This window comes from Poromitra crassiceps (assembly GCF_964638095.1).
Source record: "Poromitra crassiceps genome assembly, chromosome: 13".
NCBI classification, from domain to species: Eukaryota; Metazoa; Chordata; class Actinopteri; order Beryciformes; family Melamphaidae; genus Poromitra; species Poromitra crassiceps.
The window spans coordinates 6,724,679-6,741,991 of record NC_139644.1 but is presented as its reverse complement, the minus strand read 5'-3'; the positions used below and the strand labels follow the sequence as shown (position 1 = coordinate 6,741,991).

The 17,313-nt window shown below is 44.1% G+C and overlaps 1 protein-coding gene across 1 annotated transcript in view; it reads right to left on the bottom strand.

Moving 5' to 3' along the window:
* The window catches only part of LOC310787900 (cadherin-1-like), a gene marked incomplete at its 5' end in the record, with an annotated part of 61,472 nt that overhangs the window by 25,453 nt on the left and 18,706 nt on the right, over positions 1 to 17,313 (bottom strand). Inside the window, 8 exons of the mRNA XM_083649354.1 lie at positions 923 to 1,058; positions 1,218 to 1,309; positions 1,886 to 2,028; positions 2,448 to 2,692; positions 3,457 to 3,642; positions 9,242 to 9,370; positions 11,052 to 11,224; positions 11,845 to 11,986. Of these exons, the coding sequence (XP_083505480.1) occupies positions 923 to 1,058; positions 1,218 to 1,309; positions 1,886 to 2,028; positions 2,448 to 2,692; positions 3,457 to 3,642; positions 9,242 to 9,370; positions 11,052 to 11,224; positions 11,845 to 11,986 (1,246 nt within the window). The remainder of the gene's footprint in view (positions 1 to 922; positions 1,059 to 1,217; positions 1,310 to 1,885; positions 2,029 to 2,447; positions 2,693 to 3,456; positions 3,643 to 9,241; positions 9,371 to 11,051; positions 11,225 to 11,844; positions 11,987 to 17,313) is intronic.

Below are 17,313 nucleotides of genomic sequence, written 5' to 3'. Positions count from 1 at the left end.
AGCAAGATTTTCGATTGTTATTAAACAGTCTAAATTTAATATCGATGCATCACATCTTACCTGTAATAGTAGACGATACCAACGCAGAGTAGTCTCGCTTGAACCCCGAGTGAATCGGTCAGTGTTAGTCTGTCTGTGGCATGCAGGGCAGATCAGGAAGTGAAATGAAACGGTTTGCAGCAGCCACTTCGGCCATAACCACAAAACAACTTCCAAAAAACCTGTTAGAATATAACGAGAGATGTTCGCGAGAGGAGCAAGCCCCTGCATGGCGTTCTCCTTGTTTATGGTCAGTTGCTAGGCAGAGCGCAACTGCGGAAGGCAGGCAGCTGCGTTTCACTTCCGGGTTTCACTTCCGGGTTTATCCGGTGTGCCGGTAGACAGATATAGAGAGAGAGCCCCCTGGTGACGCAAGGTTAGACAGACACAGACTCTATAATCATCAAGAGAGCAATCTCCGATTCACACGGCTTTGGTCTCAGCTACTATTATAGGTAAGATGTGATGCATCAATATTGTAATTATACTGTTTAATAACAATCGAAAATCTTGCTCGTAGCTGCTTTAAACATTCATTCAGTATTAAAAATGTTAAAAAATAAATAGACCAGGTCAGGGTACTCAAGTATAACTCATTTTCAATGGTTTTAAATTGAAAAAACGAAATGGGGGGAATCCGTTTTTTTGTTTTTGTTTTTCCGTTTCTTTTTCTTAATTTTTTTGTTTTTCCGTTTTTTTCCCGGTTTCGTTTTTTCGTTTTCGTTTTCCGTTTTAAACTTTAAAACGGAAAAACGTTTTCAATTTTTTTTTTTGCTAAATTCATGGCGGGCCACTTAAAAAGGGGCAGCGGGCCGCAGTTGGCCCGCGGGCCGTAGTTTGGCCACCCCTGCTGTAAAGTACTATTTAACAGTAGGCTACATACTGTTGGTATTCATCTTTGCGGTCCAGTTGCTGTTGGATGGGTCCGGTAATAATTTGACGGTGAATGGATAACCGAAGCCCGGTCCATCTTTATCTGTTACCGACAGCAGCTGCTCCTTCGAATCCTTGTTACAAACCTGAGGAAACGCAGACCGTTAACCCACATGTACATGTATCTCTTTTCATTGTACTTTAATTGAATTGTTACTTTTACGCAAAGTATGTTTCTTGCAAGTTACATTTCTTTAACTCAACATGACGACTGTGTGTTTCAAACTTTAGAAAGAGATACACACCTTGATGGTGCGCTCGTTGATGGTGGGTGCGTTGTCGTTGACATCCTGCAGCTGGATCAGCAGGGTGCCGGTTGCTGTGGCTGGAACCTCATCTGGAGAGACCGCACAAACAAACACGGGTCAGGACAAGGAAACACAGCATTCTAAAGAAGACAAACTTTTCTTAAGAATACACACACCAAAAGGTACAATAATAATCAAATCCAAGAATGCCATGTCTATATATTTATGTCCTTGTGTTCTAGTTGTCTTGGACAGGACAAACATTTTGAGAATGTGCGGACAGAGAAGCATCCTTGCAGTTTGAGATGGACCGTTGGGATGTAGTGTGTCATTACCGCAATGAATCTCTGTGTTCTGATCCATCCTCAGTTGTCCGGTAAACTTCCAGGGTCTTTCTTTTGATTTGTGCGATTAATGGTGTCTCGTGCTTTGTTTTGCTTCCTGGTCTTTGTCTAACATTATTCTGTTCCTTTTTTGTTTGATTTTTGTTTATTGAGAATGGAGACAGTTACAGCAATATTTGTAAAGATTATTCTGTTGTATGACTGATTGTTGATCTGTGTAGATGTAGTCAGGCTCTTTCTCTGTAAAGTTGCTTGTGATGAAGGGCTGTTTAAATAAATTAACTTGAAATAAGTTGAATAAATATCCTGCCTCCCACCTACCATTGTCATATGCAATGATGATTGCGGTGTACTTGTTGTTCTCCACGAAGGGGTACTCTCTGTCCATGGGGCTCTTCACCTTAATCACACCCGTGGTCTTGTTCATGCTCAGCCAGCCTGCCTGGTCGTTGAATATTTGATACCTGGACACACACAGACACACAGAAATCCTTCTGGTTATTGCCAAAAAACGTATCGCAGTGAAATGGAAGTCAGATCTCCTATTGCCAGTTGGAATGTATCTCTCAGAAGTGAAGAGCTGCATACCTCTGGAAAAGATAACCTACTCATTAAGGAATAAGATCAATCTTATCTATCAAATCTGGCAGCCTTTTCTCAACTACATGGAGGATCTCCCATCCCACGTGATTGAATGGCTTTCTGAATGGTCTCTCTATTTGCACCACTCTAACACAGTAAAGATACTAATATATCTCTCAATGTATTTGTATTTTGTATGCATTTTTGTCTCTTTACTATCTTATTTACTCTCTTTTTTCAGTTTGTCTTGTATTGTGAATACTTTTGTACTGCCATTGTATAGTTATGAGCTTGTTCTTACGTGACTGTCTGTTTGCGTGCGGTATCGGGGTCAATGGCGGTGTACTGCGTCACGACACTGCCGACGGCCAGGTCCTCCTTCTGCCCCACCACCTTCTCCTGTGGTTGGAAGACTGGAGCTTCATTCACATCCTGGACATTCACCACCACGGTGGCGGTGGCGGTGGGCAGCTTAACGACAAAGGGAACCTCATTCTCCACTGCAACCAGCAGGGTGTACTTATTGGTCTTCTCAAAGTCCAGACCCTGGATGCATGGGAGTGTGAAGCACAAAAGATCAGAGAAATGTCTGACATCAATAAATTGCTGCTGATAAATGAGAACCCAATTTTTTTTTTTTAATTGCACTGATTATCATTTTATACAGTTATGATTTCCATTTGATTATCATTAATAAGGTAAGACTAAACTAATGAATCCCAGTGGGGAAATTGTAGGAGTAGCAATAGGGAAGGAGACTTGTCAAGTTGTCCCCTGTTGTTGTTTGCTGTCAAAAGATGGTTAGTTTTACACGTCAGCTTTCGGTCTAGTACTCTTGTTCTCAAATATGATTTCAGCACCAATCGATCAGACAGCGGCTCAATTGTCATTTAGTTCGTCACTCCCCTGTTTTGTGAAAGACTCGTCGGAAATCGGTGCAACAAGAAAGTGCATAATATGGCCCAACTGCACAAACAAAAGTACTAGATGGCATGATTTCACAGCATCAATATGCAATGTACTGTATAACAAATTAATGTCAGAAGGAACACAAAAATGAACATTTGCATTAGCAGGTGCACAGAAAGCCATCTACAGTATAGCCTATATCACCATCGCCATCCAAAACTACACACCTTATTTAATATAGTCACTTTACAGATGTGTAGATAAAGAAAAGAATGTGTAGAGATTTGGAAAATTTAAGTTAGCTCTGCACCTTAGCAAAAACTCTATATGGAGGAAGCTTGTTAGCGTTGATAATAATATTAGAAGATGTTATGAGAATTCCTACTACTCTAGCGTCTTACCTTAGCAGTTTTAATGATTCCTTCGTCTTTGGTGTGTCCCGTTTCAACCGTGAAATATCCATCAGTGTTGCCGCCGACAATTGTGAATTTGGCATTCCAGGCTGGGGAATGGGGCTCGTCGCCGTCGGTTACTGACATCTTAGTAACCACAGCTCCTACTTTGTTTTCTGGGACAGTCGCCTCGTACTGTGAGAAAGCAAGGCACATGTGTTAAAGACTGTCTGGGGGTGTGTGACCCATCAGCCAAACTTCTCAGTGTGAATGTACAATTACAATCCATCTGGTATCTACCTCATTCGATTACACTGACTTAGGGCTCTATCTTCCCAACGGCGGTAATTTTGCGTTAGCACCCGTTTAGTGCTGGAATAACGCCGTGCAAAGCCCTAATTGTGGGGGTGTCGGGCCACTGTGCTTCACTTCATCTCAGCGCAAACCCCGATAGGCGTGTTTATGCCCATATTAACAGGATTCACCAGAAGTTGAGATCACTCCCCGTAAAAGCCACAGCGTCACCGCCTGCAGGCAGGCAGCAGGTTCTTTCTTCCTTAGTGCAAGCAGAGTGACAGTGAGAGAGAGAGAGAGAGAGAGAGAGAGAGAGAGAGAGAGAGAAAAGAGAGAGGGAGAGTCAGAGAGAGAGAGGGGGGAGAGAACATCCCCATCCCCTCCTCCCACCCATCACCCCCTCACTCTACCACCACCCGATGCAACCTAAAAACTCTCTCACCTAACTCCCTCTCTTCTACCGTCCTCTCCTTGCTTCCCTCAGCCGAGCAGTTTGCTCTCCTGTCCACTGACGAGGCTTCCACCGCTCTTCTATCCTCTCTCTCCTCTGCTCTTGATTCTCTGCCCACTCACCACTAAGCCTGCCCGATCTTCTCCCCCTGCTCCTTGGCTGACTGAATCTCTGCGAACTTATCGAACAGAGCTTCAGGCAGCTGAGAGAAAATGGAGAAAATCACATCACCCTGAAGACCTCTCTTCCTACCACCTTATCCACTCCAACTTCACCTCTGCTGTCTCCAAAGCAAAAACCTCCTTCTTCATCTCTGAAATCCAGTCCTCTGCATCCAACCCCAGTAAACTGTTCTCCACCTTCTCCACGCTCCTCAACCCTCCCTCCCCTCCCCCTCCCTCCTCTCTCTCTGCTGATGATTTTGTAACCTTCTTTACTAAAAAGGTGGATGACATCAGCTCCTCCTTCCATCCTCCAGGCACCCTCACTAACACTCCCGACTCCAATTCTGCTTATCGGCCCCCTGTCCCTGGATTTCCTTCCTTCTCTCCCCTCTCTCCCGATGAAGTGCTTAAACTCATCAGCTCGAACCGAGCCACTTACTGCCCCCTCGATCCTATCCCTTCCTCTCTCCTCCAAACCATCTCACCTGACATATCTTCCTTCCTCACTACCTTCATAAACTCCTCTCTGTCCTCTGGTCTTGTTCTGCCTGCTCTAAAGACTGCAAGAGTCAAGCCTCTGCTTAAGAAACCCTCCCTTGACCCTACTGCTATTCAGAACTACATACCTGTCTCTCTTCTCTCATTCCTTTCCAAAACCCTTGAACGAGCAGCGTCCGAACAACTTTCTCTCTATCTCTCCCAGAATGACCTCCTGGACCCTCTGCAGTCCGGTTTCAAGGCTTCTCACTCCACTGAGACAGCTCTTCTTGCTGTCACAGAGGCCCTTCACACTGCTAAGGCCTCATCCCTCTCCTCTGTCCTTGTCCTCCTTGACCTGTCTGCTGCCTTTGATACAGTCAACCACCAAATCCTTCTTTCCACTCTGTCTGACCTCGGCATTTCAGGTTCTGCACTCTCCTGGTTTGCTTCCTATCTCTCTAACCGCTCATACCAGGTCTTATGGAGAGGGTCCCTCTCCAGATCCTGCCCTCTTACCACCGGTGTCCCCCAGGGCTCAGTCCTGGGCCCCTTACTTTTCCTTCTCTATATCAGATCTCTTGCCTATGTGATCTCTTCTCATGGCTTTTCTTATCACTGCTATGCTGATGACACTCAGCTTTTCCTTTCCTTCCCCCCCTCCGACACTCAAATCGAGGCTCGCATCTCTGCATGCCTCAAAGACATTGCCGACTGGATGTCTGCCCACCACCTCAAGCTCAACCTTGGTAAGACTGAGCTACTCTTCCTCCCAGGGAAAGACTGCCCTCTCGCAGATCTCTCCATCTCCATTGACAACACCACTGTACTTCCCTCCCAAACAGCTAAGAACCTTGGGGTGATCCTCGACAACCAGCTGTCTTGCTCAGCCAACATAGCTGCGACAGCACGCTCCTGTAGGTTCTCCCTCTACAACATCCGCAAAATCCGTCCCTTTCTCACAAGAGAAGCGACTCAACTCCTGGTCCAGTCACTTATCATCTCTCGCCTGGACTACTGCAACGTGCTCCTGGTCGGCCTACCTGCCACCGACATCCGACCGCTTCAGCTCATTCAGAACGGAAAAGACTACTCACCTTTTCAGGCTCCATCTGGGCCCTTCTTGATCTAACTTCTTTCTCTCTCTTTCTAAAAAAAAACAAAAAAAAACTACTAACCTAAACTAAACTTGTACCACTGTTCCTTCAGAATTTGTAGTTGTCATAGACTGTGCTCCATAGTTGATTGCTCTATTGCTGACAAAAATGTGTTATTGTAAGTCGCTTTGGATAAAAGCGTCTGCCAAATGACGTAATGTAAATGTAATGTAAAACGAGAGAGGGAAGAGAGAATTGGAGGATGAACCAGTTCGGATTCGTAACGAAAATTGATGCTTTTGTAATTAGTAGCCTTTTAATTAGTCGTTTCACTCATATAGGCTATAACATACACATTTACAAATATTTGTTTATTTAATAGGGTAGGGATGTGTGAGATTTTATTTCAATAGCCTATACCAGAATTGTCTGCTCGGGTTAAGCTATTGTTACATGGTGCAGGGAGAGAGGTTACTGTATACTATCAATGGTTACTGTAGCCTACTGGCTGGTGTTGTGTCAGAAAGTGATTTGCTGCCAGCAACTGATTTGACCCAGACCCTTGTTCCCCTGGTAATCCAATTCAAAACGCAAATCACTTTTCGCACAGAACCATGACAAATAATTCTCATTGTTAAATCAAGGTGTGTTTTTTCTGCAGTGTAGTTAGTTGAAAATCAACGTGGCATTCTGAGGAGGGAATTGTGTGTCCACGTGCGAGCCGTGTGTAATGAGCCTATCCAAGCGAGGATTTCCTGCACTGCACCGGAGAATACTGTCTGTGCTCAGGCATACGCCTGGCGTAGTGGGGTTGTTTGCGCTAAGACCAGCTTAACAGCTTTAACTGCCGTTAAAATTGAGAGCACCCAAGGCCCATTTTTCTAACACATTGCGCTGGAACGCCTATTTTGGAACGGGCAACGCCCAAACCTCTCGTTGCGCTCGGCACTAGGGCTGCCACGATTAGTCGACTAGTCGCGATGACGTCGATGACCAAAATCGTCGCCGACGTATTTGGTAATCGACGTCATCGCATGTGTTTTTTAGCTGAAAAAAAACAAAAACGTTTGTTTTGTTTCCCTGAAGCTGCTGCCTGCGATGGCCTCACTGGCTGGTTTGGCATCCAGGCGTCTCCGTCCTGTCGTTGATGCACATGCGCAGTACCGATCATCCGGGGAAAACGTGACATCACTGGAAAAACAAGCAGCTTGCAGCTTTCTCCCAGTGCTCCACAGAAAAAATGTCTAGCCGTCCTGATACGTCCAAAGTGTGGGAGCATTTCACCCACAAATAATGTGAAGTGAAAAATCTGCTAAATAAGCTGAACTTGCTTATCATGGCAGCACGAGTATGATGCGCGAGCATCTCAAAATGAAGCACGTTGTTGCGAATGCAGATGAAGGCTAATTAGCTTATTAGCTCACTGCCAACCGCAACGTTAAGTTTTAGCTGCTAACGTTAGCTATTGGCTAACGATATTAACGTTAAAAGCCTCATGTGTAAGCTCATGTGTTGCTGACGGGAATAGTGGAAACCTCATTTTACTACGCAGTTTGCACTCTACTTAGACTTGTTTGATGTCTGAGAAGAATGAAACAATTTATTTGTGTTGATATCCCCCGATTTTTTATCCCATTTTTATCCCCCATTAGTGCTAATTTATATTTATCCTGGTTGCTGCTCCACCCTCTGCCGATCTGGGGAGAGCCGGAAGCTGGCTCCGTGCTTCCTCCGAGACATGGGCAGTAGCCAGCCGCTTCTTTTCACCTGACAGGGGAAGCTTCACCGGTAGGACATAGCACGTGGGAGGATCACGCTATTCCAACGAGGCCCTTTTGACGACCCCAGCGTTCACAGCGTCCCAGGTGGGAATCGAACCCAGGACCTTCGAGCTGTGAGGCGACCGCGCTTGCCACTGCACCACCGTACCCCCACCCTTTTTTTTTTTGATATTTTGATTGCATACATAGTGAATAGTTTTTCGTTCCATTTCCATTCCACGTAGTAGTGCCCTAATTTTATTTTGCATTATTCATTCAATGGATAGTACATATTTCATTGCACTATAGGCTATGTTTTCAATTTCAATGTGTAGTATTTTGCAGTTTTGCAATTTGCACTATATTACATTTATTACAAGCAAGTACATTGATGCCAGAAATACATACTGCTACATGCTCTAAACTTTAAAGTTAATGAAAATATTATTTTTGAGTGAATTATCATCTTAACTGTCTTTATTTTTATTTGGCACATGCTTAAAACAACTTGAAGCTACATTTAGAAGCTGATGATAGCTAAATCAGAGTGATTGAGTAATTGTGCGACTAATCGTTAAAATAATCGTTTGTGGCAGCCCTAGGGCCTGTGTCCACCTAGCGTCTTTTTCCGACGTTAAACGCTGGGAGTGCGCTGGGGAACGCTGATCTCGGCGCACAATATAACAAGGAAGCAGTCTGAAACTAACGTTAGCTCAGTGCGATAGTAGCTTGATAGCTGACAGCTAACATTAGCAAACAACACACATACAGTGATTTAGCTCAACACTCACCAGAAATATTAAGTGTCTAGCCAATCTGCTCCCACAATTGAGCCTTTCTGTCTCTGTTGCGATAGTTTTTTCATATGATTAGTTGCCAGAAAAGGAGCACCCAACACCAGCGTCTTTCTGAAAAGTTAAAATAATTTCAGCTGGAAGCGCTGGGAGTCGGGCGCACAAAAACACCAGAGCGCTGTGAAAATAAGACGCTGGACGCAGCGCACTTTCTCTAGACGTCCGTGTGCGCTCGCATACGCTCTCCCCCCATTGGAAACAATTGAAAATAGACGCCGGAGCTGATGAAAAGACGCTAGGTGGACACAGGCCCCTACTCGGCACATACCGACGGTATCTTCCCCACAGCACTAAATGACACTTGCGCGAGACACATGAAAGAGACCCACGGACACGCCTGGGCCACGCCTACACCTGTGTCATCCCAGCGCAAAACTGGACGGTGGAGGCAGACGATAGCTTAAGAGGCTGGGAAGATAGCAATAAGAGGCGTGCAAACGCAGCACAAATGATAGCGCCATACGACGATAGGGGCCTTAGACTTGTCTCATCCAATGTCTGCTCACAAATTAGATTTATTAGCACCAACTGAAATCCAGCTCAAATCGTGTATGAAAAATCTGGTAATACCAAGAAAGTTAAAAATTAATAAAAATAAAGCATTCTCATTCTTGATGACCTTATTCTTTAACGGATCAGTGACCAATTCCTTTAGTTGCTACTATATTATGCTTTTGCAGTAATAAATGGTACTTACCCTGGCTTGAGTGAAGGCTGGAGCATTGTCGTTGCTATCGGTGACAGTGAGGATGACTGTCGCTCGCGCCCGCAACCCATCTCCCTGCATGTCCGCCGCCTCTATTCTCAGAGTGTACTTTGGGTATTTCTGTTGGCAGACACACAGGATGAGATTTCAGGTCATACACCATGGCTCAAATTGCTAAGTAATAATAATAATGATAATAATGGATATGGATATTTTTGAAAACTTAATTTTGTCCTCCTCCGTTTTTAAAAAACATTCCTGTCCACAACAAAAGTGTTTTCGAAAATCTCTTGAACGGCTAAGAGCCACACTCACTTCTCACACAAGAGGACAAGTCAATGCTGCTTTGGTTGCCTGGCAACACAGAGCTCTACTTAGTTTCTGCAACTTGTTTCAAAAGCAGGTGGATTGTGGATTCCAAGCAGAAGAGTAAAGAGAAATACAGCAAAGTCGACTTATAAACACCTAATTAAACATTACTGACTACACGTACTATAAGAGAAATACAGCAAGGTCGACTTATAAACACGTAATTAAACAGTACTAACTACACATACTAGCCTATAAGGGCCTGTGTCCACCTAGCGTCTTTTTCCGACGTTAAACGCTGGGAGTGCGCTGGGGAACGCTGATCTCGGCGCACAATATAACAAGGAAGCAGTCTGAAACTAACGTTAGCTCAGTGCGATAGTAGCTTGATAGCTGACAGCTAACATTAGCAAACAACACACATACAGTGATTTAGCTCAACACTCACCAGAAATATTAAGTGTCTAGCCAATCTGCTCCCACAATTGAGCCTTTCTGTCTCTGTTGCGATAGTTTTTTCATATGATTAGTTGCCAGAAAAGGAGCACCCAACACCAGCGTCTTTCTGAAAAGTTAAAATAATTTCAGCTGGAAGCGCTGGGAGTCGGGCGCACAAAAACACCAGAGCGCTGTGAAAATAAGACGCTGGACGCAGCGCACTTTCTCTAGACGTCCGTGTGCGCTCGCATACGCTCTCCCCCCATTGGAAACAACTGAAAATAGACGCCGGAGCTGATGAAAAGACGCTAGGTGGACACAGGCCCTAAGGTAGTAAGTTCCTGACACATGCTTGATACAAATAAAACAATTCAGTATGGTGTCAGCATTTACCAAAAGCTCCATTTCACCTGCCCACACTAATACCTGAAAACTGAGTTTTGAAAAATCTCCACTCTGCGAGGCATTTTCCAGTTTTCAATCTATCTAATAAAGGTGATGCAGTCTGTCTGTCTCGTCTGTCCTTCGCGTATCTCGAGAACCCTTCCTCGACTCGACTTTAAACTCGGGTGCGCTTACGGGGACCTGACCGCAAGCAGTGCAGAATTTCGTGCAATTTGGACATACGCAGAGTCATAGCGCTGGCAACATCAAAAGTGGTTTATCTTGAGGACCGTTTGTCCGAGCGACTTCACACTTGGGGAGGAGTGCGCTGCTGATAAGCCGACAGAGCGCAGTGCCGAATTTCGTGCAATTCGGCATCGCAGTAGCTACCTAAAATACGGTTTTCATGCAGACAGGAGGCCAATACGCAGAGAACATACATTTTCAAAAATATCTGTGTACCTGTGGACAGGGCCTAAATGTAACGGTGTTCCAAGGTATTTAGGTATGTTTTGAGACATATTGGAAAGCTCTAGCACAAAATGATGCCCAAATACCACCAAGCAGTGTGTGTCACACTTTTATTCAGTAAACACAGTAGAAAAGAAAAGCTATATTGCAGTCTGACGGACGTGGACATGTTCAGTGAAACATGTCTTTAAAGGCTCACCTCTCTGTCCAGCCCTGTACCGGTGACTCGGATGATGCCATTGATTGGGTGGATGGCGAACAGTCCGTCACTGGGCATCTTTGGGACTTGGTCCATAATAATGTAGCGGACATCTGAGTTATCATTACCTGGCTCGTCCAGATCTGTGGCCGTAACCGTTATCACCTCAAAGTCTGTTGAGAAACACAGGGAGGAGTGGAAGTTTAACTAGAATACAAACAGTCTGGAACACCTGCAATGCAATTGGATTTTATTTGCACATGACTGGGGACAGCTCATACAATGACAAATGTATGTTTGGGACTGTAGTAAACCAGATATGTCTTGAATGTTTTAATCTCACTGTTTGGTCAAGCAGTGGATGGAGCCGTGTATGTCAAAATAGCAGCCATTGGTCACTATCTGCCTTACAAAATGCCCCCTCCCACACAATAACAATAACAACAACAACCAACAAACATAATACACATAAATGTTTTCAAGAAGTGATTTACAGGATGAAGAATAGACTGTCACAGTGGCAATTTTGTGTCGAAAAGGCAGGGTAAACACAGGTGCAAGCAAAACGGTAATGAGGGTTTCCAAAATGCATGATTGGAAGTCGGAAACCCTCATTACTGTTTTGCTTCCACCTGTGTTTAACCTGCCTATTCGACACAAAATTGCCACCGTGAAAAGGGTCTATTGGGGTCCAGACTGCAACAAGTCTGTGCTAGCACAAAATTATTGCCAGTAGTAGGCCTACACAAGGACAGACATCTATTCAGACTTAAACGGCAACCACTGATTGTACCTCTAGGTGCAGCCTCTGGAACTTCTCCAAGGTAGGTGTCTTTACTGAAAATGGGTTTGTTGTCATTCTGGTCAATGACGTTCACATCGATGTCCCATAGTAGCTCAGTTGCACCTGAACCATCTACAGTATGAACTTTGAGCTGCACAGAACAACATTTTCATTATGGTATTAGTAAGGTTAGTGCAGCCACCTCTTTTCATGACCTTTCTGTCAAGTATTATGTATGTATGTATGTATGTAGCCTATGTATGTATGTAGGCTATGTATGTATGTATGTATGTATGTATGTATGTATGTATGTATGTATGTATGTATGTATGTATGTATGTGTGTATGTATGTATGTATGCATGCATGTATGTATGTATGTATGTATCACAGGAGGTTTTTCTAGTGAGGGAGAGGAGGATGGTCCTCCATTTTTTAGAAGAGATTTGGGATTTTATATAATATATATAAATATATATAATATTTTTAAATAAAATATCAATCAAATGTGTTTTTTCTGATGTGCGGACGCTCCTTTTTTGATTCATTATATTCTTAAATGCTTCAACAACAGTGACACCTGTAGTGCACTGATGGAAAGGAGAGCAAACACGATTTCAGACGGGAACCCGTCTTTATTGTCACACGAACACTACAACACATGCATGCGGCCACAACACACACTCATGCTGACGGTGGCCGGTGAAATATGTCCTCTGCATTTGACCCATCCAGGATTGTCCTTTCCTCCAGGGGGCAGGCCAGGAGCAGTGGTCGCTTTTTCTTTCCAGCGCCCGGGGACCATCATTGGACCAACTTCAGAAGTTGTCATCACGATCTTCTGCATGTTTTTAGTGGGGGTTATGTACGCTATTTGAATGAGCGAAAAGTTGATACTGTGTCCGAGGCAAGTGTGTTGGCTGACCAATTTGAGTTGACACACCGGGCGCGCTTTGTAAATGTGCGCCGTGAACGCGGAGACTTCGGGCGTCGGGAGCGTGCCGAGAACGTGTTTGTGCGTAATGGTAATGGTAATGCGTCCGTGGGGCGTAGTGGTTTTTCGTCCTCGGGGGCGAATGGTAATGGTCAGAAAAACAGTTGTTTGTTTCGGGGTTGCCACGCTCGAGTTACAGTGGACGGGAGCGCCGTTGCCATGGTTGTAACGAGGTGGGACATTTTATAGCGGAGTGTACGAAAAAAGACATCGTTGTTACAAAACCTGTGGTGTTTACGCAGGTAGTGCCTTCTCTGTCTTCAGACAGGGAGACTGACGGTGATGAGTTGGCGCTTAGCTACCGTCCCTTTGTTTCCAAGGGCTCAGTCTCGCTGTCAGGTAAGGACACAGAGCAGCTGTCAGGTAAGGACACAGAGCAGCTGTCAGGTAAGGACACAGAGCAGCTGTCAGGTAAGGACACAGAGCAGCTGTCAGGTAAGGACACAGAGCAGGTACCAGTAACTATTTTTCGGGACACCGGAGCTTTCCAGTCGCTTATACTGGAGGGGGTCTTGCCGTTTTCCGAAAAATCGTAATTTGGTTCTGATGCATTGTTGTGGGGTGTAGCGTTAACAGAGTTCCGTGCACCTTTACACACAGTTTTTTTTGCGATCACCGCTCGTTACGGGGCCAGTTAAGGTGGCTTTGCGTTCACGATTGCCAATGGAAGGTATTATGATGATTCTGTGTAACGAAGCGTAAATTTTACGAAGTGTTAGATTTATCTGACTCATTTATGGTTTCTGAGGAAACAGATGTTAAATCTGACATGATTAAAGTTAAGTCTGAAAATAAACTTGATTTTTTGTCTACTGCAGCAGCGAGATTGAGTTTGGAGGTGGATCGCAGTATGTTTGTGCAAGCACAGCAAACTGACCCAAGCCTGTCCACTTGTTTGTGAGTCAAGGGCGTCAATTCAGTATGGCAAGATATGGCAGCCGCCATACCTTGGCTTCTGCCCCCCCCCCCCAAAAAAAGCGCTCCGAAATGCGTTAATAATAGCCAGTTGATGTACGCTAATTAATGATCCTCCTGTCCTCTCACCTGACAGCCCCCGACGCAGCACGTTGGTTACATATGTCATGTCGAGTCCTGAACATGTTCTTATGTTATATTATTCATTACCTGTTGTTGGTATTGTGTGGAATGATGTTTTATGATGGAGCAAGTCTCCCGAAGTGATTATTAATGCCTGCGTTTATATCGAGGTTAAGGTAAGATAGTTAACTGCAACAGGAAGTGTGGATTTTCACAATAAAAGCCGCTAGTAAAACGTGAGTTATAAATGACCAGTAACTAATATGTTTGTGGAAACCGGTTAATAAGTGAATGGCATTTATTTCTGGCTCTGTAATAGTAAGGGGAGTATAATTGTAGCCATTTGATTTTAATAACTAATGTTATGGACCAGTAATAGTATATTTATGCAGATGGGGATATTAATGGGATTTATTTATGTTTGAGCACTCATTGTATTTTTGTTATTCTTTCTTTATAGAAAAACCACAACTATCCACAACTGTTCACAACTATCCCAAACTCACAACCTGTAGGCCTATGTGTTGCTGCACAGTGCCAGTAAAGAAAGACAGAAACACCATCCTCTCTCAGCTTTTTATTCCTCATACCTGGAGGCTTTAAGTGGTGTCCTGGCCGACACACCGGCGTGAAGTTGGTGACAAACCCCTAACTAGCACCTAGTCCATTGTTCTCTCCATTACACACTGTATAAATACCATACCACTGTTTATTCAAATGTAACATATTCATGAACAAGTGCATGTCATGCCGTGTCAATACAAACATGTTCTATATATTATTTTAGTGAAAAACCAGACTTAATGTCACCCGCGATTGTGAAGTAAGCCAGCTAAGTATTTAACACTGCCAGGAATGCAAACTAGTCACCTTTAGGTGACAGACCCCTTTTTCATTCCAAAATATGACACTCAAAGTGAATGGTTTTTGAGTGGTTTTATGTCTGCCCTGCAGTGCCCTGCTGTCACCTTTTTCACTGTCCATGGGTCTGCATCCCTGCAGTGCAGATTTGTTCAGCATTCATAAAATGCACTTATGTTAGTTTTACAGTGACTGGAATAAAGAAAATATGTTTACTACTTATACTGTAGTTGTCTCCTTAGTTAACCTTATAAGGTTGACATTATGTCATATAAATTAATTAGAAACAACTCGTGATAATTGACTATGGCACAACTGATTTCACAAAAAATCTTCAAGCAAGGGGGGGAAACCACCCCTACACCCTCCCACCGCGGACCTTGCCATACCTTGGTCTTTACTGAACTGACGCCACTGCTGTGAGTATGTACAGTGTTCAGGATGGAGTTTTGATGCGTAACTGGCAGCCATCGGCTAGTTCTTCACGTGTGGACTGGGGTGGGGTACAACAGGTAGTTGTTCCTCAGGTGTATATACCTCAGGTGCTCAATTTGGCTCATGATGGTGATGCTGGACATCTAGGTGTCAGGAAAACATACCATCGTATTTTGCAGTATTTTTTCTGGCCTGGTTTAAAGTCGGATGTAGCGCGTTTTTGTAAATCATGTCATGTGTGCCAGCTTTGTGGCAAGCCAAATCAAACGATTCCACCTGCTCCATTACGCCCTATTCCGGCGCTGGGGGAACCGTTTGAGCACATAATACTTGATTGTGTGGGTCCACTTCCAAGAACAAAATCGGGCTGTGAGTATCTCTTGACTTTGATGTGTGCGGCAACTCGTTACCCAGAAGCAGTGCCATTGCGCAATCTGAAGGTAAAAGGTGTTGACAAAGCTATGGTGAGTTTTTTTTCAACTTTTGGTTTGCCTAAATCGGTACAAACTGATCAGGGTACGAATTTCATGTCTAAATGTTTCGCTCAGGTTCTACAGACACTGGCCCCTACTAGGGCTGTGCGATTTTGCCTAAAACTAAAATTGACGATTTTTTCTCTCAAAACTCGATTTTCGATTTCGATTTCGATTTATTATACTATTATACTTCTCTAAACATTTGTTGCCCTGCAGAGCTCTTTTCCCCCCTTTTTTCCATAATTGACAATTTACGCTTTTACTCTGAAGGTAGAACAACTCAACTTCCTGTTTTAGCTTGCCGCTGCTATGCTTAACTTCCTGGCTGTTGCTTGCTAACTTGACACTGGTGGATTTGCGTGTTCCTCCGTGAGATAATTATATTAGTGTCTAAGCGACCACCCGTGCTCGGAGTTATATCTGTACTAGAATAACACAAAGTCACAACAGGAATGCGTGGAACTGCGATAGCAGTTAGGGGGGAAATTCAGACACACAGGGACAGGTGAGTCAGCTGAGGCAGCCATGAATACAGCCAATCTATCAGTACTTGGTGGCCTCACGTGTTGTTTTGTTATTATGTGAACTGGCAACGTTTCATCGTCCGGGTGATAATGTCTGTGTTCGTGTGCGCGCGTGAGTGTGTTGTGGCAATCGTTATCTTGTAGGCTACAGCCTGCAGTGCAACAAGCTGCTTTTTGGTCGGAGGTGTTGAAATAAGTCCATTGTGCTGCTGTTTTTAGTAGCCAGTATCACAGCCTCTAGAGAGACTTTACACAAGTAGCAGCATGCGTACATGAGAGAGAGCCGCCCCGCGTAACGTACTTACCCTAGTTAAAGTGAAAATTAAATTTAAATTAAAAAAAAAAAAAAATTAAAAAAAAAAAAAACGATTTTACGATTTTCATTTTTTTAACATCGTCCTAACTAATTAATTCGATTACGATTCAAAATCGATTAATCGCACAGCCCTAGCCCCTCCCACAGGCCTTCGGCGCTAAACGGGCCTTAAACGCAAAAAAACGTGCCTTGCGCCTGCCTCGGGAAGATATCAACATGGCTTTAGGCTGCCAAATGCGCTTTAGGCGGAATGGGCGTGGCGCACTCACTGAATGGGCGAGAATGGGCATTTCGGCCTTAAATACCGGCCTAATGATATCTTCCCACCTGAAAACCTTTTGAAAACCAGGCCTATTCAGTGCGCCAGTTGCGCGGAGCGCTCCTCTGCCTCTCCTCTGTCACCCTTCTCTGTGTCACTCCCTCTCTCTCCTCAGTCTGACAGGCACAATACGACTCTCTCTCTCTGACTCCCTCGCTCAGACAGACACAACACATGTCCCATAGGAAAAAGAAGTTGTAAGTTCACTGCCTGGCATGTGAAATGTCTTAGCATGCATTGGGCTACTCCATTTCGCTACTAAATAGCAACCAAATGAGCCGAAATAGATATAAAGGTAGATCTAAATAATGTGTAATGGTAATACAACCTGCAATTGTAGAACATTTCAATATTGGACCAAATAAAACATCGAAATGAAAACACCACCCTATGTGAAACATATATGTCATCCTGGGCCTATATATATCCCTCGTCGATTTAACATGATTTAGATAAGTGACAGCGTAACGCGCTTCTACTGTCATGTGCTATATTGTGATGTCTGCTCCAATAACT